The sequence below is a fragment of the Channa argus genome, chromosome 9 (assembly GCF_033026475.1).
Source record: "Channa argus isolate prfri chromosome 9, Channa argus male v1.0, whole genome shotgun sequence".
In the NCBI taxonomy this organism is placed as follows: domain Eukaryota; kingdom Metazoa; phylum Chordata; class Actinopteri; order Anabantiformes; family Channidae; genus Channa; species Channa argus.
Window position 1 is genome coordinate 18,893,052 of NC_090205.1, and position 27,342 is coordinate 18,920,393.

The 27,342-nt window shown below is 39.9% G+C and overlaps 1 protein-coding gene across 4 annotated transcripts in view; it reads left to right on the plus strand.

Moving 5' to 3' along the window:
• epha3 (eph receptor A3) overlaps positions 1-27,342 on the plus strand; it is a 91,185-nt gene that overhangs the window by 50,945 nt on the left and 12,898 nt on the right. For 3 of the 4 annotated variants that reach the window (XM_067516009.1, XM_067516010.1, XM_067516008.1), the window contains exons 5-15: positions 993-1,352; positions 6,359-6,483; positions 11,080-11,242; positions 11,773-11,878; positions 12,343-12,407; positions 13,671-13,796; positions 16,952-17,137; positions 20,566-20,627; positions 22,431-22,640; positions 24,322-24,471; positions 24,959-25,152. In XM_067516009.1, coding sequence (XP_067372110.1) covers positions 993-1,352; positions 6,359-6,483; positions 11,080-11,242; positions 11,773-11,878; positions 12,343-12,407; positions 13,671-13,796; positions 16,952-17,137; positions 20,566-20,627; positions 22,431-22,640; positions 24,322-24,471; positions 24,959-25,152 — 1,747 coding nt within the window. The remainder of the gene's footprint in view (positions 1-992; positions 1,353-6,358; positions 6,484-11,079; positions 11,243-11,772; positions 11,879-12,342; positions 12,408-13,670; positions 13,797-16,951; positions 17,138-20,565; positions 20,628-22,430; positions 22,641-24,321; positions 24,472-24,958; positions 25,153-27,342) is intronic. The other variant, XM_067516011.1, reaches the window with a different exon arrangement.

Below are 27,342 nucleotides of genomic sequence, written 5' to 3' on the forward strand. Positions count from 1 at the left end.
GTTCTAAACATTTCTTTGTGTCCACCTAAGAATGAAAGCAAGGAAACCTAGTCAGAGATCTTGACAAATTGTTTGGGGATGCCTGTTCTATCTGACATGATATTTTGAAGTAAAATCAGGAAAATGTATATTGTGTGTAATTTTTGGTCTTATTACTCCTTGTAATTGATAATATTTTCCCTTTCTTCTAATCTGCATGGAATATTTGCTTTATGTTATCGGTTTTTGACAATAGTTCCTGGAGCCTACAACTATTAGCAGTGGTGGCTAGTTTCACTTGTAGACACTGGTTGTTAAAGTAAAAGTTAAAGTCAAACTGTCTTAGCTAATGTAACAAAATTGTTTTAAATGTCTGGCTCATGCTAGATTTCTTACAGTATTAAACACCTCTTTAATCAAGCCTTTAATCAAGATGTGGAGATGTATGACACATTTTTGTAATTTCCTGTTTTTCTGCTTTATTTTTCTTTTAATTTCTCTCACTTGCACAAACACTGACGATAACGCAGATTACGGAGTTATGCATAGTTTGAGAATGAAGTAAATTCCTCTTAAGTCAAACAAACCAAGCAAAGCATTTTATCCCAAGACACAATTCACTGAGCCCATTTCAATCTCTTTCCCTCCTCCTCCTGCTCATGCTCTCAGCAGAGTTATTTGGCAGTTTTGTTGTGTCCTCCATGTAATAACAGTCATGGCTTTGATATGAAAATCTGGAAATATTCAGTGTGATCTGTTTGTAATAAGACTTTTTAACTTTTTTATGTCAACTTGAGTTTGTCATAGTATTTATTTTACAGTTTTCTTACTGGAATAGTCTATCATAAAACTCATATTTTTGTAGTACTATAACCTAACGTGATATTACTAATATTAACATTCCTTATAACCATTTTCTTGAATGCAAATCTGTAGGTTGTTACTCTGGTGGTTTCCTCCCCCCCTACACATTTGTCCCATCTCTCCTCATCGCTCTCCTGTCTGTCTATCAGGTCCTCCTTCAGCTCCTCGAAATGTGATCTCTTCTATCAATGAGACTTCAGTTATCCTGGACTGGAGCTGGCCTGAGGACACTGGAGGGCGCAGGGACATCACCTTCACTGTCGTCTGCAAACGTTGCCGTGTTGTCACTGCTAACGGCAGTAACGGCGGCACGCAGCGTTGCGAGCCCTGTCGGAGCAACGTTCGCTTCCTGCCAAGAGCCACAGGTCTCCACAACACCACGGTGACTGTGGGAGACCTGTTAGCCCACACTAACTACACTTTTGAGATTGAAGCACAGAACGGCGTGTCATCACTGGCACCCAACATGAGGCAGTACGCCGCTGTCACTATCACCACCAACCAAGCTGGTAAGATGTCACAGTAGTTGCCCTCCCAGGGTTAAGCTGGGTCAATGAACAAAAACCTTTTTGATGCCCTGGTAGTTGAAAGTCTGTATCAGGAAAAAACACAAACCAGCATCCAAAGGTGAAGCAAACTGTGACTTATGACATAGGATAACGTCAGTCATTTCTTTAATCGGACATATTTTCAACACGCCTCATACAGACGTTAAAACCAACTGTGACTCTTGTCACGTTTAGTGTCCGTCAGTCCACGATCCATCAGACACTTATTTGCCTGTGCCACAGTTGTTATTCAAAAATGATTAAAAACACATCAGTGTCACCACTTCAGTGGGTGACATGTTTCTTCATTTATTCAATATTTACAAGCTCTCAATTGAGATAATTCCACTGGGAGCTCTCATGCACGCACAGTTAACTGGCTCACTTCAGACGGCTGGACAAAGTTAGAGCAAATCTGAGCTTCTGGGGCCACATTTGTCAAACATTTCTCCACAATTTGGAATGAAGAAACATGTCACCCAGTGGAGCAGTGTGCCTGGCTGATTTATTTCTTAAACAATAGAGATCTATGGCACAGATACATAAATAACCACGGGTTGTAGGCTGGATGTCAGCAAGTTCTGGACTCATTGATCTGTTAGTTTGTTCCAGGCATTTTATCCTATATTAGTCATTCACATACAGTACACACTTTGTGATCTGTATTCACAGTAAAACTCATACATATGAATATAAAATTATTTTCAGGTACCTAGTGGCAAACACAGCTCGTTTCTCCTACAACCTGGGGGACAAATATAATCCAATAAACTATAATATTTAAACTAGAACTCAGAAAAAACAGGTGTTACTTCACTAGGTCTCTGCTAAGGAACATGTTGTTTCAAATAGGTTTTAGAGTTAGTGATTCACGGTGGTCAACTAATCAACGATCAACTAATGCTTGTTTTTGTAATCACTGCAAGCCTTGTTTAGTACAGTTTACGAAGTGTCATATCAAAAGGAGTCACCTCATTAATTTAACTCCACTTAATTCACTGAGCATCTCTATCTTCTAAACCTTATGCTGGCTTTGTAGTTAAGCTTAGCTAACAAGGATAACATGCATGTACCCTTTTCTAAACTGCACATTCTTTCCCTTTCCCTTTAAATGTCCTTATCATATAATACACTTGCCAATAGTTTATGTGCTTCAAACATATGCAGTGCAACCATCAGCCCTGGACATTTACAAGCCGATCCCAGGCCGCATTTCTCCTGTTTAACGACCAGGATTGAATGTCTTCCTTCTATACAATAAAAAAAAAGAGAGAAAGAAAAATCTCATCCTTTAAACAGACACTTTTAATGTGAGGATGGCCTTCTAAAACTCACATCAATCTTTTATACAAATATCTTACACATATCTCGCCTTTGGAAGAATAAGAAGGCAAGGGAAAGAAATTCCAAGAGTAAAGTAAATCTAGCTGCACAAGAAAGTGCCAAACCTCAGAAATCCATGACTCTAGGAAGGAATGCACAAAGGTCTCTCTGTAGTTCATCAGTTTGTTCTGTTGTCTCTGACTGACCATTCTCTCACACAGTTTCCTTTGTATTCTTTTATGTTTTTTGTGTCAACAACGCCGCATTTTTCTCCTTTCCTCTCAATCAGGATCTCTGTCTTTCATTTTCTGTTCCCGTTCTCTCCTCATCTGGACACAGGATCTTTTATTTCTGCTCTTCTCACTTTTCAAACCTAACCCACAGCCAACCCCCCTCTTCCTCTTAATGTGTTTCCACATTTCTCCATAGGACTTTTTTGGTTTTAAATACTGGAAGGTGTTTGAACACTTGGAAGATGTTTTTTAACCAGAGTGAACAGATGGGCGTTTCTCTCATAAGTTGTCATTCAACAAGGCCAGACTAACAGAATCCATCACATCAGTGATGATAGGCAGATGGCAAGACGCAGAGTTAAAACAGCTTGATCAGCATGTGTATGAAACTTGATGTAACGGGACGTGTAGTACTTCAGTCACTTTGTTTGTTTTGATTTGAATCCAGACATCAGTTTCTGCCTTGTTTCAAGAATATAGGCAAAGCAGGTTGTGCAGGTTATTATGGGTGCACTGGTTCTTTTCAGGTGGAATCAGTGAGTCACGGTAAGTCAGCAACTCACATTCCTAGAAATCAAGAAAAGCATAAGGAAGACAGTTATCCAAAGGACAACAAATAGTGTTAACTAATGATATTAAATAAGAAAATAGTCTGTCTGGTTTGTTCTGATGTAACTGAACAGCATAAGATGAATATGCTTAATTGTACTTAACTTTCTAGGGAAGATCATTTGCAAGGTTGTATGTACACGCTGTGGACACGCAGATGTCACCTGTGTTTGCTCTATGTTGTCACAAATGGGCTGTTGTGTAAAGGACCAGGATAAGAAGTGTGTGTGTGTGTGTGTGTGTGTGTGTGTGTCCACGTATGTTGTCATAGGAGGGTGTTTTAGGACATTTTAAATGAAAAACACAATCCCTGTTAGGAAAGCTGTGAAGGCCACTGTTGTGTTGTAAGCATGTGTATGGTTGTTCAGGGGGATTGTCTCTGCAATCTGAATATATATTAGATTTGAAGAGGGCTTATCACACTAGCAAGTTTGTGTGCTCAGAATATTGAAAACTGTCTTTAATGTTTAAGCGATCATTAGAAGAGATGGATCTTGATCTTTCCATATCAGATGTCGAGCACACACATGCAATCAGATTTACACACACTTACACTATACCCATCTTCTTTGCCACACACTAACACACACACACACACACACACACACACACACACACACACACACACACACACACACACACACACACTTGCAGTCTTCTCTCTCTAACAAATATCTCAGCCTGCAGCTGCAAACTCTCCATCAGCCCTGAGAGTTTACAAGGATTAGGTATGTCAGTGCACTAGCCCCACCCGTCTGGGCACTTTCTCTCACATACACACATACACACACGCAGAGATGCCAAAGCTGTTAAAAGCTGGATTAAGTGTTTCCCTGGGAAGGCGCAGTGTGTCCTGGCTTTGCTGTCAAGGTGCTGTCAGAAAACTCTCCTTCTCTCGCCTCGTTTGCTTTCCACTCTTTGTCATAACTATGCTAACAATAGAGTAACTGTGATCTACATTTTGAGCAGTCTAATATCAACAATCTGAACTGCTGCTGAATTTAGCAGAACGGGTTTAGGAGGAAGCACAAACGCACACAATAAACACAAATCCCCATTTTACCTGCTTATTTGTGTGATTATGGTACGGACACGTTACATGGTGGGGATCCACAGCTGTGCAGAGAGTTTCTTTAATTTTTAGCATTGACTTATCTCTGATTACATCTGACAAGATCCTACTCGGTGAATTGTGATATGATTAATGAATTAGGCATTTTATTTTTATTTTTCTCTCAAATGAAGTTTTCAAAGGATGTAAATCCCTGCTGAACCACTGGACAGCCTTTCTCTGCACTAAATTCCAGAGCACTACAGCCAATAGGCCCCCAGTGTTGTACATGATAAATAGATATGTTTCAGCAGCTGCACTGTGTCCCTCACATCACAGGTGAATGACGCTGAAGGCCAGTTTTTAAGGCCATTATGGGGCTGGTATGCTGTATCAGTTTTACAGTTATAGCACAGACAGCAACAAAGAGTGACAGCAAATTAAATGCTTGGCAATAGACATGCACAGAGAGCTAGAGGGAGGCTAGAAGAAGGGAGAGGAGGAGGAGAGGAACTTGAAGCTGCCTCCAAGCGTCCCAGACACAGTAAATCATTACCACCATAAACCACAGAGTCAATAAAAAGCGCAGCCTCACCCGGCTATCAGAACCAGAGAGAGAGAGAGAAGGAGAGGAGGAGCGTGGGGTATAGAAACAGATTCTCCCCATCTGGATTCATTACAGGAGAAAAAATAACTTCCCGTGGAAATACACCCCAGTATATGCATGGAAAGACACAAACAAACACACACATACACACACGCTTTCTGCAGCCATATAATCACAATCAAGAAAGGCTCGAACATTTCAAAGACAAACATGTTTTTTCCTGTGGTCTAATAAAATTAAAAGTCGATGCTTCAGATGCCGGGCTGGCCCCAGAGCTGCTTGGCAATTAGAGAGCAGTAAAAAAGGGAAATGAGAAAGGGAGTGAAGGGAGAGACCGAATGAGGGAGGGGAGCAGGGCTTGATGGAGGGAGGGATGTGCTGAATTACTAGATTGGGACCATGTGAACTGCCTGCGGCAAGGCGATCCATGGGTGAAGGATCGGCAAGGAGGATTGGTGAGGGAGTATGCACCAAACTAGAGGCATGAGTAAAGCAGGAAGAGGAAGGAGACCATTTACAGGGTTTCAGTTTTAAATTACAACAGTTTTACAAAATCCAGTGGAAGTATAGAAGCCACGCTACAGTAATGGACAAACCATTGCACTCTGGTGACCAGTTTAGGGACTAATGTAATATTTTTAGATGTTTCCTCCCAGAAATTACTTATGGAATTTAAATTGGCAGACTTTTCTATGTTTTTTTCAGCTGTGGTGCTTGTTGCTGCTTATACAGTAGTAACCACTGTATTTTTCTTCATTCATTCTGGAAACCACCATCATTATGTTTGCTCCAGAGAATTTGTCCCAGTAAAGACCAAGCATACACCCTTTTTATAACCACCTCTCATTCAATAGTAGATTTATTGAAACAATGGAATGAATTAGATTTTAGCTTGACGACTCAAAGTTGAGTCCTTTTGCCTGGATAATTTGTATTGCTCTACTGAAGGTTAACTCAGATTAGATGTGTGTTTTAGGCCTGGTTTTGTATTAGTGCAGATTAACTTGTTTAACACGGTATTTCAAGCCCCATGGGGCTTTAGGAAACGGACATAAACTACCAGCAAGACCATTGTGGGATAAGACAATGACTAATAACTTTGTTTCTCTGTTTCACTTTTTCTTTGTCTGTGTTTCCAACTCAGCTCCATCTCCAGTAACGTTGATCAAAAAAGAGAAGACATCTCGAAACAGTGTCTCACTGTCCTGGCAGGAGCCAGAAAGACCTAATGGAATTATCCTCGACTATGAGATCAAATACTACGAGAAGGTCAGTGTATATCACTTTGCTGTTTGTGCCTTTGAGAAAGGCAGCATTGTGAACTGCATAGAAATTGTATTCAAAGCTATGTCCCTTCCAATGCTTAATGGAAAGATCAATTCTGCAACTATAAATCACCTTCTTAGCAAATGCAATATCTGGCAGATTAGGGAATATAATGTCATTATTATTATTATTATTATTATTATTATTATTATTGTTATTATTATTATTTGAGAACTTTATACATTTTTAACTATAGGGGCCTGGTGGCTTTATGGGTAGAGCATTGGGTTGGGATGCAGAAGGCTGCAGGATCCAATTCCACTCCATCAAATGTGGCCCTGCCCAGGCATCAAGGGCTACCTTGATGCCGGTTCTAAGCCCAGATAAAAATGGGACATTTCCGGCACAAAGGGCATCCAGTGTAAAAAAACAAAACAAAACAAAACAAAAACTGGCAAATCAGTGTAAATGTTCTGCACTTATATAGCGCTTTTCTACCTAGTGGCACTCAAAGCACTTTGCACTGCTTCTTATTCATCCATTCACACTCACAATCACACACACACTCATTCACCCTGATGGAGGAGCTGCTATGCAGCTGGCCAACACTCACCGGGAGCAACTAAGTTGGGGTTCAGTGTCTTGCTCAAGGACACTTTGACATGTGACTGGAGGAGCCGGGGATTGAACCAACAACTGTGAGCTCTACCTTACTGCGCCACAGTCGCCCACATGTGGAAAACATGTTCCGCTGTGGCGACCCCTGCAGGGACAAGCCAAAAGCCCATATGTTTTTAATTAAACTTAAAACAATAAATAAGCATAAATGCAAAGGTTTCTGGGCTTTGTGGGGTTTGAAATGGTAAAGCACCTTCGATTTATGCATAAAAGTTTGCTAACTTGTTTGTATGTAATGCGCATGAGCCGGATGTACAATATATAAAATTCTCCCTTTGCTCTTTATGTCTATCCTCTGCTCTCTTTCTTTATGTTTGTCTTTCGGCCTCCATCCCTCTGCTCCCAGCTCCTCTTCACATCTTATCTTCTCTTTCCATCTCTTCTTCTATTACTCATCCTACCATCCTCTTCTCTCTGCTTCTTAATGGAGACAAGTTTTATGGCGGACAGTAAATGCATTTGTGGGGTTGCTTATTCCTCTGTGAGGGAAATTAGTGCAGAACGAATTACACTGGCTTTCACCACCAGTGCAGTGCTATGGCTGACATTTGATGGTGAAATTAGCCGTGGATGCACGTTTAATCACTCCGGCAGATTCGGTGTGTTTATAAGTGTGTGTGTATTTGTGTGTCCCAGATCACAGTTTGCTTGAATGCCAACAGTGGCCCCTAATCTCTTGATTAGTAGGCAGACAGTAGCTGTTTCCTCGCTAAACTCTGTTCCCTGCTCAGCTATCCTTACCTAAGATGTTAAAACCGTGCTGTAAAACAGTGAGGGGACAAGTTAATGACTGATACTGGGTCAGAGCTCACTGCAGGTTTAATTCTCAACTGTGGCGTTCCAATCACAAGCGCCTGTTCACTCATTACAAATGCATATTCCTTCAAAGAGGAAAGGGGAAACTGTAAAGGAGGACTCTAAGGAGGAATCAGTGTGACAAACTCTCGGGGCCTTTGCACTGATCCCTGTTAATCATTGTCTCTCAGGAATTACTGGGACACACACAGACGCACACATTCACACAAACTCCCAGAGTTCCCAGAAGATTCGCCACAGAAGCCATACATACCGAGGGATTTCAAACCCCAGACAAAGGGCTCTTCCATGCAGAAGAATAAACAGGGACAACCAGAGGAGACCACCATAATAACCCAGGATAGAGGCCTCTTGGTGTGTCAGTAAGAGTCTGACTACCGCCAGCCTGGGGAAAAAAGTTTAAGTGCAAATTCCCCAAAACATGACCACACCATGACTCACTTATGAGAAAGAAAGACACTTGCACATACACACACAGATGTAATTGCATACATGCATAAACAGGACGATGAAACAACAGAGATTCAAAGAGTGAGCTTTTAGCAAGACCGAGATGTTCGGATTTTCTACATTAGTCAGACTTTCTGGGTTTCCATGTTTGTGGATTTCTCTGTCTGTATTTACACAAGTGTAAAGCAGACGTACACTGTGTACATCATACTGTAATACAATAGTATATTAATTTACTAAGGGCTCTAATTTCTCTTCACATGTAAAATTAAAGATGTTTCTACACACAAAGTCAGTTAAAGAAAAATTTATTTTTATAGTGTTTAGAATAGATTATTTTTTGTGTCTATTGCTACATGCAAATACATAAACTGGTGGACTCACTGAAACATCCGTGCTAATGCCCAAACTGCAGCATAGAATGACCAAAGTTTTGAAGATTGGGAAAAAAGACACAAAATAAGTGCAGCAAACAGCAAACTCTACCAACACCAAGTAAAACCATATAGGCCCAGTTGTCTAAAGTCCAAATGATACTGACTTACTTTTCTATAATTTGGACTTCTTGGGAATGTTTGTCGATATTCTTGGGAATTGCCATCTAGAAAGCTTCCCAGAGGAGGAGAGGTGTTTCATCTTTGGAAATCCCAGGCTAACTGTATGATCTTCCTGTCACTTTAACAGGCTAAAGGCCACTCTTCAGCCACTAAGTGTTTCCAAGTGCACTTTGTGAAAATAAAATTTGTGGGAATCTACTTTGCTGATTGTTTTTGCATGTTCTATCATCATAATCTAAAGAGCAAAGAGAGAGCTTCAAATTCACTTTAATTTGGGCTGTTTATTTAGTCTTAGATGGAAGGAATGCCAGCTGAAAAACTGTATTTAAGAGAATTCTGCTGTACATCTCCTGTTTTTGGGTCTGTATGCGTGTGCATTGGTGACTGTGTGTTTGTTATACAAGCTATAATTTGCTTCAGCTTTGTTTATTTTATCAAAGCAGAACACAGCACAGAGGCCATATTAAATTCTAGCAGTGTTCTGGTGACACACACACAGAAACACACAGTGAATGCTCCACAAACACACAGCATGTCAGGCTGCAGTGTGCACAGAGGAGAGGTATCTGACCTGAATGTCTTTCTACACACAAAGATTCCTCTGCCACACCTGTGTGTAATTTTTCAGAGGATTTTTCATGATGTCCATGAGTGCTGAATGGTGACAAGCTCCAAGTAGATTTATGGAGGATGAAGAGTTTTCCCAGTGCATGTGTGGTGTATCAGTTACCTCCTCAGTTTATAAAGCTTTGTGCATCATAAAGCTCGGATCCACTCCATTCATGGGCGTGAAGCTCCTTTTGGGCACTGCTTGCATGTGTGTTTGTGTGCATGTATGTATTTATGTCAGTGCCATTACCAAAGAAACCTCTTAGTTTTATAAAATGAAGATTTGACTCTTCCAGGACATGTAAATGATTTTTATGAGCTTGGATATGGTGCAAAACATTGTGCTCATTTCCAGTATGGTTGGATTCATTCCTAATAGGTTGTCATTAAGATTTACAATCAGTCTCATCCCATGTTCTCTGTATGTGACGGTTTGTTTCAGTGAGCATAGAAATGGTATGATTACAGGCCTTTCTAAAGCATGGATAGGCTCAGCAGTGGTTCACATTGCCCCAATGAAGTGGAGCGTTTTCAAATTGGTGCTGCACATTTAAATTAAAAAAGCAGTGTGATGTGTGAAATGTGCATTTGGAATTCCCTTAGTATCATTCTTATTTAATAATCTCACAATTACAAAAAAGCAGAATACATTGTTTTTGTAAGTTGGTAAAGCAGTCGTCCACGGACCAAAGGATCGGTGGTTCGATCCCCGGTCCCGGCTCTATGTCATAGTGTCTCTGGACAAGACACTGAACCCCTAACAGCCCATTCCCCTCACCAGCTGTGCAGTGCTGGTCCTAGCCCGGTAAAAATTGGGGAGGGTTGCATCAGGAAGAGCATCCGGCGTAAAAACTGTGACAGATCAACATGCGGACAATGATCTGCTGTGGCGACCCTGAACTCACGGGATAAGCCGAATAGACAAAAAAAAAACAAAAAACAATTGTTTATGCATTATAGTAGATGTAAATCAAAAAGACACGTGGATATGTATATATATCACTTCTCTATGATACAATACTATATTGTCTTATTAATTAACTTCTCATAAATCTAATTTGATTCTATTTTTGCTTAATTTATAACATCTCTCTCAACACATCTTAATACATAAATGAGGAATAGATAAAACATGTTTAAAATGTGTTAGTCACCTCTTTATTATTCTTATTGTGGAAATCTGTTAAACATAAAGGGCTACTTTCTGTTTTTCCTCTTCCATGCACTGCCCTCTCATCTTTGCCCTGCCATTTTTCTTCCTTCCACATCTGGAAACAATGTGCCAAATGCAGACCTGGTGTGTAAATCCCCCTGTTGTTTTATCAGTGGATATCAGTAGGAGAGAAGTCGTAAAATATCAGGGCATAATTCATGAGATTGGCAAGAAAGCTGCCAAACAGTCTGGGATGTTTGTGTGTGTATGAACTGGGGAGTCACACATTTCATCCCTGTTCTGTCCTTCTCTTCCTTTGTCCTTCTTGTCTTACAGGAGGAGCAGGAGACCAGCTACACCATCCTTCGTGCTCGAGGTTGTAATGTGACTCTGAATGGTCTGAAGCCAAGCACTGCCTACCTTCTGCAGATCAGAGCCCGCACTGCTGCCGGATACGGAGCCAGCAGCCCCAGTTTCCAGTTTGAGACCAGCCCTGACTGTAAGCTCAGGACAGAGTCGATGCTTTAGTAACTCCTCTACTGCAGTATTTGAAAACATTCAAACTGATTTATTGGGTTTGCTGATTGTGCACAGGCTTATGAAGGTTAAGATTATGTTACCATTTTGATTGGAACCACACAAGTATGCATGCTAGTTTTTGTCCTGCAGGGATTTAAAGAGTCTTTGTGTCCAGTGATCTAATAGATGTTTTAAAGGCTACCCTATCAATTTTTCCAGAAAACTGGCCAAATCTAAACATCTAGGAACTTACTGGCACACAACAATATCTATGGTACCTTACCAATTTAATTTTATAGCAGTATTGGTTATCAAAACCTAGAATATTAAATTAAAATAATAAATTGAACTTGAAAATCAAACATTTACATGGAAACGGAATATAATTAAATCAAACTGATATTGTTATTGATAGTAAACCAAAGATAATGAAATAGGGTTGGCAGGTAACGGATGTCTGCACCTTAATAAGTTTGTTTCCTCATTAGGTTTTTGCTTTTGTTCTTTCAGCAGCCTTTTCGATCTCCAGTGAGAGCAGCCAGGTTGTTCTGATTGCCATTTCCTGTGCCGTGGCCATCATCCTGCTCACTGTGCTGCTTTATGTCCTGATTGGCAGGTCAGTCCACCAGTCTCTTGGCTTCATTCTAAATTAGAGTTAGTCATAGTCGTTTTCCTCTGTACCACTGGCTGAAAGCGGATCGTGTGTATATTTTCAAAATGCTCACTTTCCGGTTACCACCACACACTATAAATTTTGATGTTTCAGCTATTACGTCATTTCCCTCTATATATCTTCTGTAGTTCTTGTAAGTGCTATATTTGTGTGTGTGTTTATAGGAAGAATTGTGTGTGTGCCTGTGTGTGTGGTGAAGTTGGCAGTCCGTACTGTTCAGAGAGAGAATAAATCCACGGCTCATTATAAGACTTACTGATCCTCTCTTGGCTTATAAGAGCTGTCATTACACACACACACACACACACACACACACAGTACTGACTAGCCTCTAGGCTGGGCCAACGGGTAAAGTCTTATTGGGAGATGTGGCACTACTTCTGACCTTTCTCTGTTTGGATTGGCAGGTTTTGTTGCCACAGCAAATCCAAACATCCTGATGAGAAAAGACTGCACTTTGGCAACGGGCACTGTAAGTACTGGACTCTGTTTCCACAGGCCTGGTTGAATCTGTCCTCTCTACAATTTACTTTTCATCAAGTAGAAAGACAACTAGGTACACGCACTTTGGTTAAAGACAGTGTGGTGGTTACATATCTTTCTAGGAGCATTTTCACACCACTAAAACCATTTTTTTTTTTTAGAGACGATATTTCCAAGCTTGACATGGTTTTTCTGTTACTTTGCTTCGTTTGGCCATATGAGAGGCAAGTGATCAGACCAAAAACATGCGGAAAAGGAGGCTTCTCGGCCTGTTTGCAAACCTGTATTAAAGACGTCCTACAGAAAAAACAAGCTCAGACTTCACTTTTGCAGCTTAAAGTTATATAGTTCATTTAAGAAAAAAGGTCCTTGACATTAGTTCATGTTTGACCGGTGTTATGTAACTTAAAGTACATTTTTAATGTTAAATTGGATTAATGTGTAAAACCGCTTCCCTGCTTCAGTCCCGTATTCTTTGTGCCACCCCGTTCCCTCTTTGTTGCCTACCTTATTTATATACAAAGTGTTATTTATTAGGAATCGTGCTACCTTTAACCTTGACCTAGACATCAGACCAAGAACACCCCAGGCAGTAAACAGCATCTACCCACTCCTTAATGACTAGTTCAGATGGGTCAAACTCAGGACATAAATTTCACTGCCTAATAAAACACAACTTTATTGCCTAAAGCAAAGGTTCACATTTTAAAAACTGTCAAAACAATGCTCAAAGTTTTCTTTTGTTTATAAATGTATTCTTAAGTTTACATACAGCTAATAAGAGGCTTACACAGACAAATCTTTCCTAGTTTCTTAGTAATTAGTTTTTGTTTGTGTATCATAAATTAGCTGCATATGCATCTGGCCATCAATTCCCTAAATGAGATTTATTTTCACACATAAAAGCAATATTACTTGGAGACATGCTATATTTTTCATCTCAGTAGCATCTCAGATGTGTTGTTATTCTAACACATGATTAACTGACTCCTGGGTGAAAGCCAGGAGCAAAGGAAATTCTTCACCACAACTCTTATTGAAGATTGGAGAGCCTCGTTTTTTTTTTGTTTTTGTTTTTTTTTTTGGGTGTTTCAAAGAGCAAAAGGCTGCTGTTCAGTGGTCGTTAGACACTTACACAGGTCCTGACCATGTTTAAAGTTATTGACTATTGCAGAGGACGTATCAAAATAAAGATACAAGATGATACAAGAAGTCATCATTAATTAATGAACTCTTCTCTTTGCTACTGCAGTGCGTCTCCCAGGTGTCAGGACCTATGTGGACCCCCATACATACGAGGACCCCAGCCAGGCTGTACATGAGTTTGCCAGGGAGCTGGATGCTTCCTGCATCGCTATTGACAAAGTGGTGGGAGCAGGTGAGACTAGACAAAAAAAGCTGAATACCAGCTTTTGCTGCACACTCACCATATACAGTAGGTTATTTTAGGCTATTGTCATTGTGAATACTTAGTAAACTCTCTTACTGTAGGTTGTAGCAATTAATCATTGCCTTACTGAAAAACATAATGATCAAATCACTAGTTTAGTTGGGTCATGTCCATGTTTGCCCAGTCCAGCTAGAAATTGCAATGATAACGCAAACAGAATGAATTGGTTTCTTTCGTTCCTTGAGTACATTTTTCTCACTCTCATGTCAGAAATGTCTCTTTATTTTCTTACTCTTCACGATCTGTTTGAAGATCAACAGCACACCAAGTGCACAACCACTTGCAGCCCATGTAGAGCTCCTATATATCTACATTTTCGTGGCAGCCAGCTAGTTTAATCTTGTGCCATATACTTCTGAGCTGGTAATGAGCAAGCATTTAATGCCCCAGCTTGTGGTCCCTTCTTTCCTCTCTTCCTCTAAGTTGGCAGGAGAGATGGTGAAATGATGAGTTGTTCAGTGGTGCTTCTTTTTCCCTTTTCCTCTTTCCCTCCATCATTAACTTCTGTCCCCATTCCAGTCTTTGCCTGATGCTTTAATCCTAAAATAAGTCTAATGATTCCAGGCGTAAAACAAACATCCTCTTTCCTTTCCTTTCCTCACATACTCTGTGATAGAATAAGCTGTTGAGTCCAGGGGTAATGCATTGTGATTCATGTCGAGTGCAGGCAGGATAGATAGAGGCTAAAGCCCACAGCACATAACTGCAGGCCAATCTCGAGAGTCCCTTCAGCCCTCACGTTGTAAAGCTGTCAGTACGGCCCCAAAGTCTAATACCTGACTCCACACTCGACTATGCCACCCCACCATCCACACTGCATTTTTCATAGTACAAAGTAGAGAAGAAGCATATTAATCTCTATAATGCTGCAGTGATCCATGGGTAGTTGTTGGCTTCTTTTTTTATTAGAAATCAGATATGGATAAGTCAGTGTTTTTTTGAGATATGAAATATTCTTGTTCAATTTGTACTCACTGTGGAATTGGTCAATACTACATTTAGTTCTTGACTCCTGATTTGGTGCTAATGTGATCAATTAATGCACTAGGCATATCCAATAGATTGCTAACTGAGTGTAATTGCCAGCTTCACATTAGAAGTCTCAGTGAAGCATCACTCTTAACCTACCTTAACCTATATAAGTTGAAAACTCACATCTAGTAGAATTTGCACAGTTATTATGCATTATTTTTATGCCCAGTGCAAAAAAAATCTATCTATCCATTTACTTTAGTTTGTCTATGTACTGAACAGATAGCACAGGTGAACTATAAGGTTGGCAGTAATTGCTAAGACATTTTTTCATGATTAAAATAAAAACAGGATTTTAGTGGCCAGATAATATTGAGTTATCTATGAAGAGTAAACACTGAGAGCATGTTGATGCTTGCAGAAGATCAGTATGAAAAACTGTATGAGAAGAGTTGCATTATGTAGAACAAGGAGTCGGACTTTCTCTCTGAATTTACTTGAAAATGTGAGTTGAACACCATAGGTGAATATTAAACCTTAAGCCATAGTGTAACCATTTTTGTTGGTCAGCTTGACCGCAGAGTACCACCCATCTGTGTGATTTTTATGAAGTCATATAAGCAACATACCTCCTTTTCTCCATCCCTGCTTCAATCCCCATCTGTCTTCATTAAACATGTTAACAAGACTTTGATCTTGCTGCCAATTGGTGATTGTGTGCTAAAAAACAGAACACATGCTGCACGCTGCTTACATGGGTCCGACTTTAACATCAAAGTAGAATATCTAGCTCTGCTCAGAACAGGAAAAGACTGAGTGTTCCTAATCAAGCCTTATTAGACCGAGATCTTCTTTCTCTGACCGACCACATAAAGGTGCCCTGGCCTGGCTCGTCTGTCCACTGCTGAGGGCCAGAAAAACCTGAGCACAGCAGGAAAGTACAGGCATGTTGTAGGTATTTAGACAGGTCGTAATTATTGTAGTTTAACCTCATCCAGACCCTTTTTCCTATTTCTTCCAGTCCAAGGTTTGACCCATGCTTCTCTGATTTAAAGCTGCAATGGGGAATGATTATTCTGGACAGGGAGAGAGATCTGCACATCTTAAATTTGACATCACCCCACATGAGCACAACCAATCTGCATGTACATTATGGAGTAACTCACACACAGCTTATGCCCAAATACACACAGTCCACTCATCTTTGTCTTTCCAGCCAACTCCCTGTCACCAGCTGTAACATGGCTGGCTGCCTTTGAAGTGTCCGGCCTGCCTACAAAGCTTACAGTACCTTGTGAACACACACAAAGTAAAGGCTGAAGCAAACACACACATCCCCTCACAAGCAAGAAATTCTAATTGATCTTTCCAAGAGTGGATGTTGAGTCATGCTGCGTTTTAATTTGACATTGCAGGAAAGTTGAAAGGTCACTGTGCTGTCTGTTCAGATTGGAGTTGTTTTTTTGGACGATGGACTCAGCTGGATTAATTTCAAAGTTTATTACTGCACATGGTGTCATTATTTAGTGTGTGGTCAGAACACATAATTATGCATTGATTTGTGTCCAAAACCAATGAATACATTTCCTGATTAATGGGCGTTCAGCAGTAAATTCCTGTTTGATCTGCAGTTTCATCTTTGGCTCTTAGTGTTGAATGAACCTACCTAATTATGATTTAAGTGGTTACAAATGTCCTTTAAGAAATGAATGACAGCTTGAACATAGTTTCCCTTTTCTCCTGGTTTAGTGGGCTCTTGATGAAAATAGATTTAGAGGATTTCAAATAATAGACAGCTAAGAAAGTTTACTCAGAAGTTAGTGACGGAAGCAAAGATGGTCCAAGTGGTTGGCTTGCATTTTTGGTTGAACTTAATGACAGGATTTCAAATGTAACATGTTTGATAAAGCTGAGGATATTTTGTTAGTGACTGTTCAACTTAAATAATTCAGAAGAATTCAACATAAGATTTCAGGCCTTTCATATCAAAATGGTGATACATCAGATTTTTACCATACATTTGTCATCACAGGACAGCACAATCTGTTTTACGGCCATTGTTTCAGACTTTTAAAATTGTTTTGCTGCATCTTCTTTGCTATTTCCTCTAGGTGAATTTGGTGAGGTGTGCAGTGGTCGTCTGAAGCTTCCCAGTAAGAAGGAGATCTGTGTGGCCATCAAGACTCTTAAGGGGGGATACACAGACAAACAAAGGCGGGACTTTCTTGCTGAAGCATCAATCATGGGGCAGTTTGACCACCCCAACATCATCAGGCTTGAGGGGGTGGTCACACGCAGTAAGCACACGCATGGCACACTGCAGAAAAACACTTTGTGTATTATGTTTTAAGAAAACTACTGACACTAATGTCAAACACGTAAATGTTAAGAACAAGAATGGAATAAGGAAGCACATAACTGAGATATGATTTGCATTTAGATTCCATCAAGGATCCAATCTCTCCAGAGAGACTTTTACCGATTCGGGATTTGCAATTGTCTTTGACAAATGGCTCTAATGTGGCTGACACTTGTGTAAAAGAGCGCAGGAGTTTTATTGAGTTACCTTGGTGTAAATCTCTGCAGATCAATGTGCTCTGATCAAAGCCTGTGTCCAAAGCGGGCATAAATCCATAAATCCATATCTTGGACTCTCTCCCCCCGGGCCACTTTATAAGACTGTCATTAGCACACAGAAGGCCTCTTTAAAAAGGAATTACTGCAGAAAAAAGGGAAATAATGAGTCTGAACTTAGAGCATTAAGAAACAGGCCTGGTGTCTAGCTCTCCCTGCGGCACTAGGCTTGTTAACTAGTCCTGGTTATTCTGAGAAGTAGAATGAAATACAAATATTCCCCCTGCTATTTTTCTTGAGATTAGGTTCAGGCATTTTGTCTCCTTTTAGTTCTCCTTTTATTATCTCAACTATTCTGTGTAATTACTTTTTTGCCTCCCAATACCTTTAATTTCTGTCTGCCCCTTAAATTTCATTTTGGTGCTTTGTGGCATGACTTTAGAAATAAGATAAGAGAAGATCACTTCTGATTACAATAAACACTACTGCTACTGCTAAAGAATCAAAATGTAATGAATTCATGGACATTAATTGTCTTTTATTCTGTATTTCTCTTCTTTCTGCTGCAACAGTTTGCCCAACAACTCCAAAACAGTGATGTAGTATAGTATGATTTAGCATACTATTTATACTTTACATTGTAGACAGGAGTTTAGCAACTGAAACTATCAGTTTGGACAAAAACAAATATGAGATATTGCATTGAAGGAATTTTAGGAAATGACCAAGATACTATGCCATCAAAAGATTGATTGGAGACAATTTATTTATTGTAGACATGAATTAGGATCTGTAGAGGTTTACTAGGTTCCACTCAATGAAAGAGTTTGTGTCTGTAGTGTGGGGAGGTCTTCTAAGGGAGCCAGTGCTTCTTTCGGATATGGTGGACCCCCCTTAATGGGAGACAGAGGGAGAATAGGGGCAGAAAGATAAAAGTTTTAGTCTTATGTCTAAATCTAAACATCTAAATCTAAAATATTTACAAGTCGACAAAAAAATGAAAATAGGTGTGAAAAGGCATTGCGAAGAATTTACACTCACTCAGAAACTTCAGCTCTGTTCCTTGGTCTTTGCTATTCAGCCTTGGAGTTTTCATGTGTGCAGTCCTTCATCACAGAGACTGTTTGTCCAATACATCTTACACCCTTCTACTGCTTAATGCCCAGCTAGTGAGGAATGCTACAATAACACAGGGCTGCGGTTTCATTTGCTGCTTTTAAGACTAATAGAGGAAGCCCAATAATCAGTACTGTTTGCATGTGTGTGGGTGTGTGTGTGTGTGTGTGTGGGTGTGTGCGTGTGTGTGTGTGTGTGTGTGCTTGTGTGTGTACAGTATGTGTGTACGTGACATTTGACAGAATACCCTCAGCCTGTGTATGTTGGTTGGTCTAACATGAGAGCAGTGTCTTGTATTAGGAGGTCCAATTGATGTGTTCTTACAAATACCTACACACACACACACACACACACACATCCTGCTGTAGGGTGATTTATTACTCTGCCCCTCTTAATTCTTAATAATCCTAAGACTTTCACACCCCATTTACCTTGCTGCTGCTTTTGGCTGATCCACAGGCTGCATATTTGTAGATACACAATCACATCTACACACACACACACACACACAAAAACATTTGCATGTAGTTGTCTCTCATGCACTCACACATCCACAGTCATATTAATGTTCACAGAACAAAGGGGCGTGGGGGCCTTTTTCTTTCCTCCCAATGTTGAAAACTGGGAAATAGGGAAGGAACCACGGCGGAGAACAGGAGAGAGAGAGTGTATGTGTGAGTTTTATGTGTGTGTGTGTGTGTGTGTGTTTGTGTGTTTTATCATTTGCAACTATAAAAGTGTTTCACAGGGAAACAGAGTGATCCATCATGGCCTTTTAGGAATGAGGGTGTGGGTGTTTAACTGTATCTGTGACTGTGTTTAAATGATGAGCGATTTCTGTACTGTAAATGTAAGAGAGAGACTGCATTGAGCAAAAAAAAAAAAAAACTTTGACTGCGTCAGAAAATCTTCATAGGGAAAAATTGTCAGTTGTTAAAATTAATGTTTCAAGATATTCATAAACTGAAAGTAAAAGTTTATTTTAAAACCCTGCAACTCTGACTCAAGCACACCTTCTGTCTCAGCTGATTACTCAGAGCTGTTGGATGTGCCAAATAATTAGTGTCAGCATCAGGAACATTTTGAATTAAAATTCAGACCAGATTTTCATTGTTCAGGTCTGCTGATTTAATGAAATATATTGAGTCAGCCAACTTCCATCATTATTAATAGAAAGTTTTCTTTCAGTGAGAAGGAATTGATTTCTTTATTTCATTTTATTAAGTGTTTCCATCCTCTCCATTCAGCCCCAGTTATATCCGTAAAAACAAAAAAGTCTCACCAGATGTGAGATGGCTGATTTAAAGGTTTATATTAATACATACAACAGGAAGAGAAGGTAAAGGCAAAAAGAGGCAGGGATGGTAGAGACAAGGTGGGTTGAGAATGTAAGAAGGCGATTGAGGGGCAAATGAGGAGGACACATTAATCAGAATAAATGGAGTTGAAACGTATGACTGGTGGTAAGTCAAGAGTAAAATAAAGCCATATGGGGCACAAATGAGTCCTGACACCAATGCCATTCATTTAACAATGGCTGATTTAAAGGTTTCTTAAAGAGAATTCTTCTCTTATTGTCCCTAGTAATAAACCTTGTGTTGGCCATAGTCTGATCAGGTACAGATGATAGCAGGCAGTGTGGATTTATAGCCAGTTTTTCCACAGAAATAAAGATGTCACACTTTGACAACTGACCTGCCAGGACTCTACAACTATAACTAGGATCATTTCATTGTGTGTGTGTGTGTGTGTGTGTGTGTGTGTGTGTGTAAGACAGACAGGAAAGGAAGTAAGTTCAACCTGGTCCCTATCAGACACATAAACACGAACTCTGTGTCTGCTTTAAGTCAAGTCACAGCTCTCCCTATTGTCTCACTATGAATTTGAGAGCCTCAGAGAATAAATCAGAAATCAATATATAGTCTTCTGTTTGGTTGCTTTTTCTTTTGTGTAGCAAACTGATGTTAAAGCTTTCATTTTGAAAGTAATACAACTGATACAGCGTAACCAAAAGTTGAACTCTCTTCTGTCGCAGGTAAACCCGTCATGATTGTGACAGAATACATGGAGAATGGATCCCTGGACAGCTTCCTGAGAGTAAGTAATAAAACAGACAAACACCTACAGTTTTGGAGTCCAGAATGGGTCGTAATGTATTGTAGTGGTACAGACCCTTAGGCAGCTCGGGGGGATACATGCTTGATGGTAACTGAGGTTTACGGAGAACACACTAAGGAACTCTGAGACTCTTATCTGAGTAGGAGTGAAATAAGTGTTTTTTAATGCTGGCTGTCTTCTACTTTCAGAATGTCTCTGAACATCATCAAGTAAATCACATTCACAAAAAAAAAGTTTTAAGTAAACTCAGTAGAGTCCAGTAGATACTCTACCTGTATTTGTTGATTTCAGCAGTTCTTATCTTTTCAGATGTACTCTCCATGCAGGGCTTATCAAATCACCAGGCTTAATGAACTGTATCTGCTCTTTCAGCCAGAACTGAATTTGATTTTTGCCGTGCCTCTGTCTCTAAAAGAGAAATAGAACGGCCTCACTGAAAACCACCAAAGCCATAACACCAGCATGAAAGCATGTGTATTGATGCCCTTTTCCATATGTGTCTGCACAGCATCCGGACATATGAGGGGAGTTCCAAAAGTCCTCTTGAAAAAAAGAAATAATCAAATTTTTTAGAAGAAGGAACCATATTTATTCTCTAGTTTCCCTTTAAAATATTCTAGGCCATGATGGGGTCAAGAAGTAAAGTAGAAGTGAACATTGTATGAATTTCTGTGATGAAAACAAACGAGTAATTCATGACTTTTTCCCAGAAGCTGTCAATACACATATGCAGATTTATAGCTCATGTGTTGCAATTTATGCCCGTGTTTTGAATTTGAAAAGCTCTGAAGTGAATAAGCCAGGTGGTTTGGCCACTAATTGCTCCCGACAATATAGGGGTTGACGTGGGACCAGGTGATTTTAAAGAAAAACACACTCATCTTACCACTCATCTCACAAATGACATAGTTCTGGACAAACACAGACCCAACTAGTACAGAGTAATGACTGTAGTCTGCATATTGAACTATGCATATTGTAAATGAAGTTCAGTGCCAACTATAAGCTCATGTTTTGTTCAACACTCTCTGCTTTCTAATGGTATTTTGTCATTCTAAGCTTCTGCTGTACTTATGTCTTCTCTGTTTATATATCTGCCTCAACCAGACATCAGCAGCGGATCATTGTGCACATATAGGTTTACTCATAAACACTTGCCAGTGTAACCCAGCGTAAACACTCCTGCTTGCCAACGCAAACAGAAAAAAAAAAATTTCTGTTTATATTTCATCTAGTGTGTTTCGTTGAACACGGCATTTTACCACTTTGCAAACTATTTGTAAAGCTGCAAAAACCCAGCTGATACACATTGTTGGTGCACATGAACAACTTCTCCATGGAATTATGACCTTTGACAGTTTTACAAAGATACCCTTCGAATTTGGAAAGTTTTAATCAATGAGTTGTACATTTTAGGTGTTCTTAATTTGTTTGTTTTTCCTACAGATGGTTTACTTATCACAGAAAAGTGCATTTACACTGACTCTAAAACATAATTAGTTACAGTGAAATACATTCAATACTGATATTGTCCAGGTTGTAACCAGTGAAAATCAAGGACTCGCTGTAGATTGTTAAATGAACTATTATACAATATGTGATAAAATATATCAATACTAGTGAGTACAATGCCGGACTGTTTGAAAAATGTTATGCAAATGGTCAAAAAAGGCACATGTACTTTATGTTCTCTATAGTACATATTAAAATAGTGGCATTAACAGAACTTTCTTTCTTGCTTCTTTTTTTTTCCTTTTTTTTTTCTTTTTTTTTTCCTTTTAGAAGCATGATGCCCAGTTTACAGGCATCCAGTTGGTTGGTATGCTGCGTGGCATCGCCTCAGGCATGAAGTATCTGTCAGACATGGGCTACGTTCACAGAGACCTGGCAGCTCGAAACATCCTGGTCAACAGCAATCTGGTGTGTAAAGTGTCAGACTTTGGCCTGTCACGAGTCCTGGAGGACGACCCGGAGGCTGCTTACACAACCAGGGTGAGGCAAAGCACACACACAAACCAAGGACATAAATGACAGCTGGCACAAATATGTTGGGCAGGGTCCCGAGGCACATTTTTTTATTAATTATTATTAATAATAATTTTTTGTAATGGGATGTGTAACTTAAAATGCACTCAGTAACAGAAGTTGAATATTTTGTATTTAATAAATTACTTTCCCCTCTACTCAAGCTGTACAAATGACATTTTCTGTTCTCTTTTTAAAAGTTGAATGGGAACACTGATGTACAGGTTGTTGTTATAATGCACACTGATATATTGTGGTCACAAATAGAGTGCACAAATCACAAACACAAAGACACATCCTGCTTGCTGAAGTAATCTCAGGAACCATACTGCATCCTTCAGTCATTCTTCACAACAAAGAAGAGGAAAAAATAAATTAAAAGCAGTTGTGATAAAACCAACATAAATCCACAAAGCTTTGCCTCCCTGGATCACAGCACAGAAATGACAAACACACACCTGCTGAAAAGTCATAGAGGCCCAGTCCAAGCAACACGTGCCCTGAAGGAATGGATTACATTGTGCGTTGTGCATGTTCGTGTGAGATCCAAATTGTATTTTGAGGCTTTAAAGAACTTGTTAAAGGTCACTATAATTGTAAAACTCTTGTATAACACAATAGGAAAGAAAAAAATGTAAAGTTCTAGAATAGCCGGGCTGATGTGTTGCTTTCAAAGCATTAAAGGTGGTCATTTTCATTGTTTTCATCATATCCTGACATCGAGCCCATGCGTGCAGCCCCTTTAAACACAGTATAATTTGCTGGCTGAGATTTGCTTGTCAAATAAACATGTGTGTGTGTGTGTGTGTGTGTGTGTGCTTTCTGTTTCTGATAAATACATAATCTAAAGTAATAACAGAATAATAAACTCTGCCATGTTACAGTACAGCTCTCCATGCAAACTAGTACATTCACATCCAGCCCCCACGTCTATACTCTCGGGTGGTGTGTGGTGTCTCGGGTGCATGTGTGTGCAAGAAGTACCGAAGTGTGTTTTTTGGAGGGTAGTGTGCACCCGGCAAGAACTGATTGACTTAACCAGTGTCTGTGGTCATCGACTTCAATTTCAGTGCAATTTTGCTCGTGTTAATTATAGCTTTTGATTAAAACTGTACTGGCCGAGTGTCTAACGTTGTCCATGTGGGAGAATTAATTGTGGGACACAAACATTTTCCACTAAAATTCTGATTGAAGAATAACTTTTTATGTGGTTCAGTAAATTCGTAAGACAGCAGGTCTCACTGCAGTTCCAGCACAGGACGCTGGAGATAATAATTTCTAAACTTTGTTTAGTTTAGAAACAGTTCTGGATCTGAGATCACTGTGCTCATTCTAAACCATATGGATTCAAATATTTCAGAATAGCATTGTCTGAATCTTTCAAGGCATGTAGGCTTTGGAATGGGACATAAGTGTGTATATACAGTACAATTGTACTGGATTAGCTAATTGGGGATGAGTGGATGAGTGGATTCAATAGACTTGCAGTCCTTGCACCCAGAGCCCTAATATAATTTGTATTAAGTATTTTATTCTTTGGTATAGTGTGTCCCATAAAGTATCTGTTAAGCTAAATGGTAATATCACAAAGAAAGATGGTTATCAGGTATTGATGTATTGATTGACTGACTTACTTTCTGTTTCTCAGGGAGGAAAAATCCCAATCCGGTGGACAGCACCAGAGGCTATCGCATATAGGAAGTTTACTTCCTCCAGTGATGCTTGGAGTTATGGCATTGTGCTCTGGGAAGTGATGTCATATGGAGAACGGCCGTACTGGGAGATGTCCAACCAGGATGTAAGTACTGACAAGTTGCCAAGTTAAACTTTTTTTAGCCCGAGCGTCTATGTCACACCGATCATGGCAGCAGAGCTGATTCTGTAGTATGAGAATGTGCCAGCAACTCCCACTAATTCAGATAATGTTGATGTTTAGAGTGATATGAATAGACTTGAAACGCACAGCATGGAAACAAGGGAATGTGGTTTCACAAATGCAGTGGGTGCTGTAGCCCAACAGAACATGATGTTGGCTCCACCAAGGTAACTTCAGTAGGTTTAAAGAAGTAGTGTTCGTTGTGTTAAATGTTCAAAATATTACAACCTAAACAGTGAAAATGTGTGTTGTTCCAGATTAATGTTTATATTATGAGGCCGTAGGCTTCTATTCCATTTATGAGGTTTATTTGCATTAAAGCACAAAAATGAAGAATCTTTATCAATGGCATAAGAACTTAGTACTAAAGTACATTTCTCCAATCTTTTATTTTCTTTCTTACACCAAGGTGATAAAAGCTGTAGATGAGGGTTATCGCCTCCCCCCACCCATGGACTGCCCAGCTACGCTCTACCAGCTGATGTTGGACTGCTGGCAGAAGGAAAGGAACAACCGACCTAAGTTTGAACAGATAGTCAGCATCCTAGACAAACTAATCCGTAACCCTGGTAGTCTTAAAATCACAGCCAACACCACATCCAGGTAAACCTACTGTCATTTTTATTCATTTTTGTTGTGTTCTGAATTTATTTTAGTATTGTAGTTGCCATCTCGATCAGAAATGACCCAGCCATTCTTACAGTTTTCTGTGGGTCTATGAAGGTCATAGTTATTGTCTTTCTGTTCTGCAGTGAGGAAGCGAGCATATTCCACCATTGTTAATCAATGGAGGATAAATAAAAGGAAAATATTGGAACATTTTGTATTAGATTTACATTTCTGTCTCCCTTGGTGCACGTCTGTTTGTTTTTGGAACCAGACAGTACAGGAGCTCGACACAAACACTGGCTTCCTGCTTCCTCTGTTACATGAAAAATATAACTTCATCTTTCTCTCTTATTTACTTTAAGATAATGAAACAATTAAAATAAATATTTGTCTTTCTCATGTAGTGTAATCACATATTGACCCCAATATTTTTATTGTTTTTACCCTTTGTTGCACTTCTACTTTTTGTTGGGACCACTGGTTTTTCCCAAAGAGCTATAGCCTTTGCACAGTTGTCAGTTCTGGGCATGGAGGGGCGTTGGGTCTCCAGCAGACAGCCGTGGTATTATGGAGACGTCAAAGCTCATAACATTGACTAATGATTTCTTAAGAAAGTGAAAATAGGTCCCTTGGAGTTTGCATGTAATTTTCCTGATTGGCTTTTAACACTGGGCGAGCACAGGCTGGCCGACAGAGGCGGCGGTGGTGATTTATGGGAACGATGTGTGTATCTGTGTGTGTGTGTGTGTGTGTGTGTGTGTGTGTGTGTGTGTGTGGTGGCAGCCGTTGCACAGCGGGAGCAGCTGCACTCGGCTCCACACACCTCGTTTGTCTCAGGGCTGTCCTGGCTGGCTAATGGAGCACCCCTTTCTCCACAAAGCCTAGACCAAAGTACTAGAGTAGAGCATCCGGAGACATTTGGGGTGGCACTCGGTCAGAATTAATTGTCACTGTATGTGGATAAAGACAGACTGGGGTTAGTGGGCCATGCTTGACTGTTAAAGACTAATTATGGGCCAACAGTGGCTTATTTAGGCTTAGAGGCCACTGTCTATCTGATTGGATTTAGAGAGTGTCTAAAACCTATGACATGAGTTTTTTTTTTTTTTGTCTTCAAACTAAACAAAGTACTTCCTAGTGTTGAACACAGCACGACAATGGCTGCAACAGAAGTGATCAAATATAGCCGGTACTCCTTCTGAGTGTTGTTGTGAATATATCTGTAGAAGGATGCTGAGGTTGGAGCTGCCAGGCAGGAGGTCTAGAGGAAGACCAAAGAGGAGATTTATGGATGTACTGAGTGTTGTAATTGTGCAGTGGCCAGTAATGCACGGCACTACATGTGTAGTTAATTCAGATTTTTCACATGCAAACGTTTTTCCTCATGCAAGACAAAATGAACAATGACAAACCTCTGTGAACATGCAACAGCAAATCAAATCTAATAATCTAATAAGGTTACCCTCTCTCTGTAATTCATATTTAGCAAGCCTCTATCTAGAGAATATGGGTTCATTTTCAGGAGTTAGGGCTGGGCTGGAAAATTGATTCAAACATGAGCTCACTTACCGTTTCAATAAATCTCTTTCCCACTGAATCCCACTGAAACTCATATAAACTATAGAAATACAGGCTTCAGAGTAAAAACTCACACATTCTTAAATGGAATCAATTTTAAAAAGTCACTCGCAAATCTGAATCAATTTAGGTCAGGTCAGCTTCCCTCAGCCCACCTGACTATTATTGAACAAACCAATATATGTAGTGTACATCCTGTACAACAGAGCTAGGCTCTAACACATTTCAATTAAAAGAGCAAATACTGGCCTCATATATTGGTCCTCTTCCAGGGACGTCCTGGGAATTGCCCCAGTAACACGGTGAAGGTGAATTCCTCCCACACTGTCCTACCCACATGTATCTGTTCAACCTCTTCCCCTCATCCACCTCACTGCTCCCTTGAGAACTCTAAAAACAAGAGACTACACAGCCCTGGTTCTTTGGAGGTCAAAAGAAAGACTGTGAAAATGAGAAGAAGGGTAGACTTTACTCTCTCCGGCATATTTATACTTCCTTCTGTTTGAGAGAGTGTTTTCTGCATTGCTATATGCTGTTGAGTCTACAAGGGCTTTTGAAAGCCCCTCTGTGCCAGCACACAGATGCTTTCCTTTCTCTCAGTCTCCC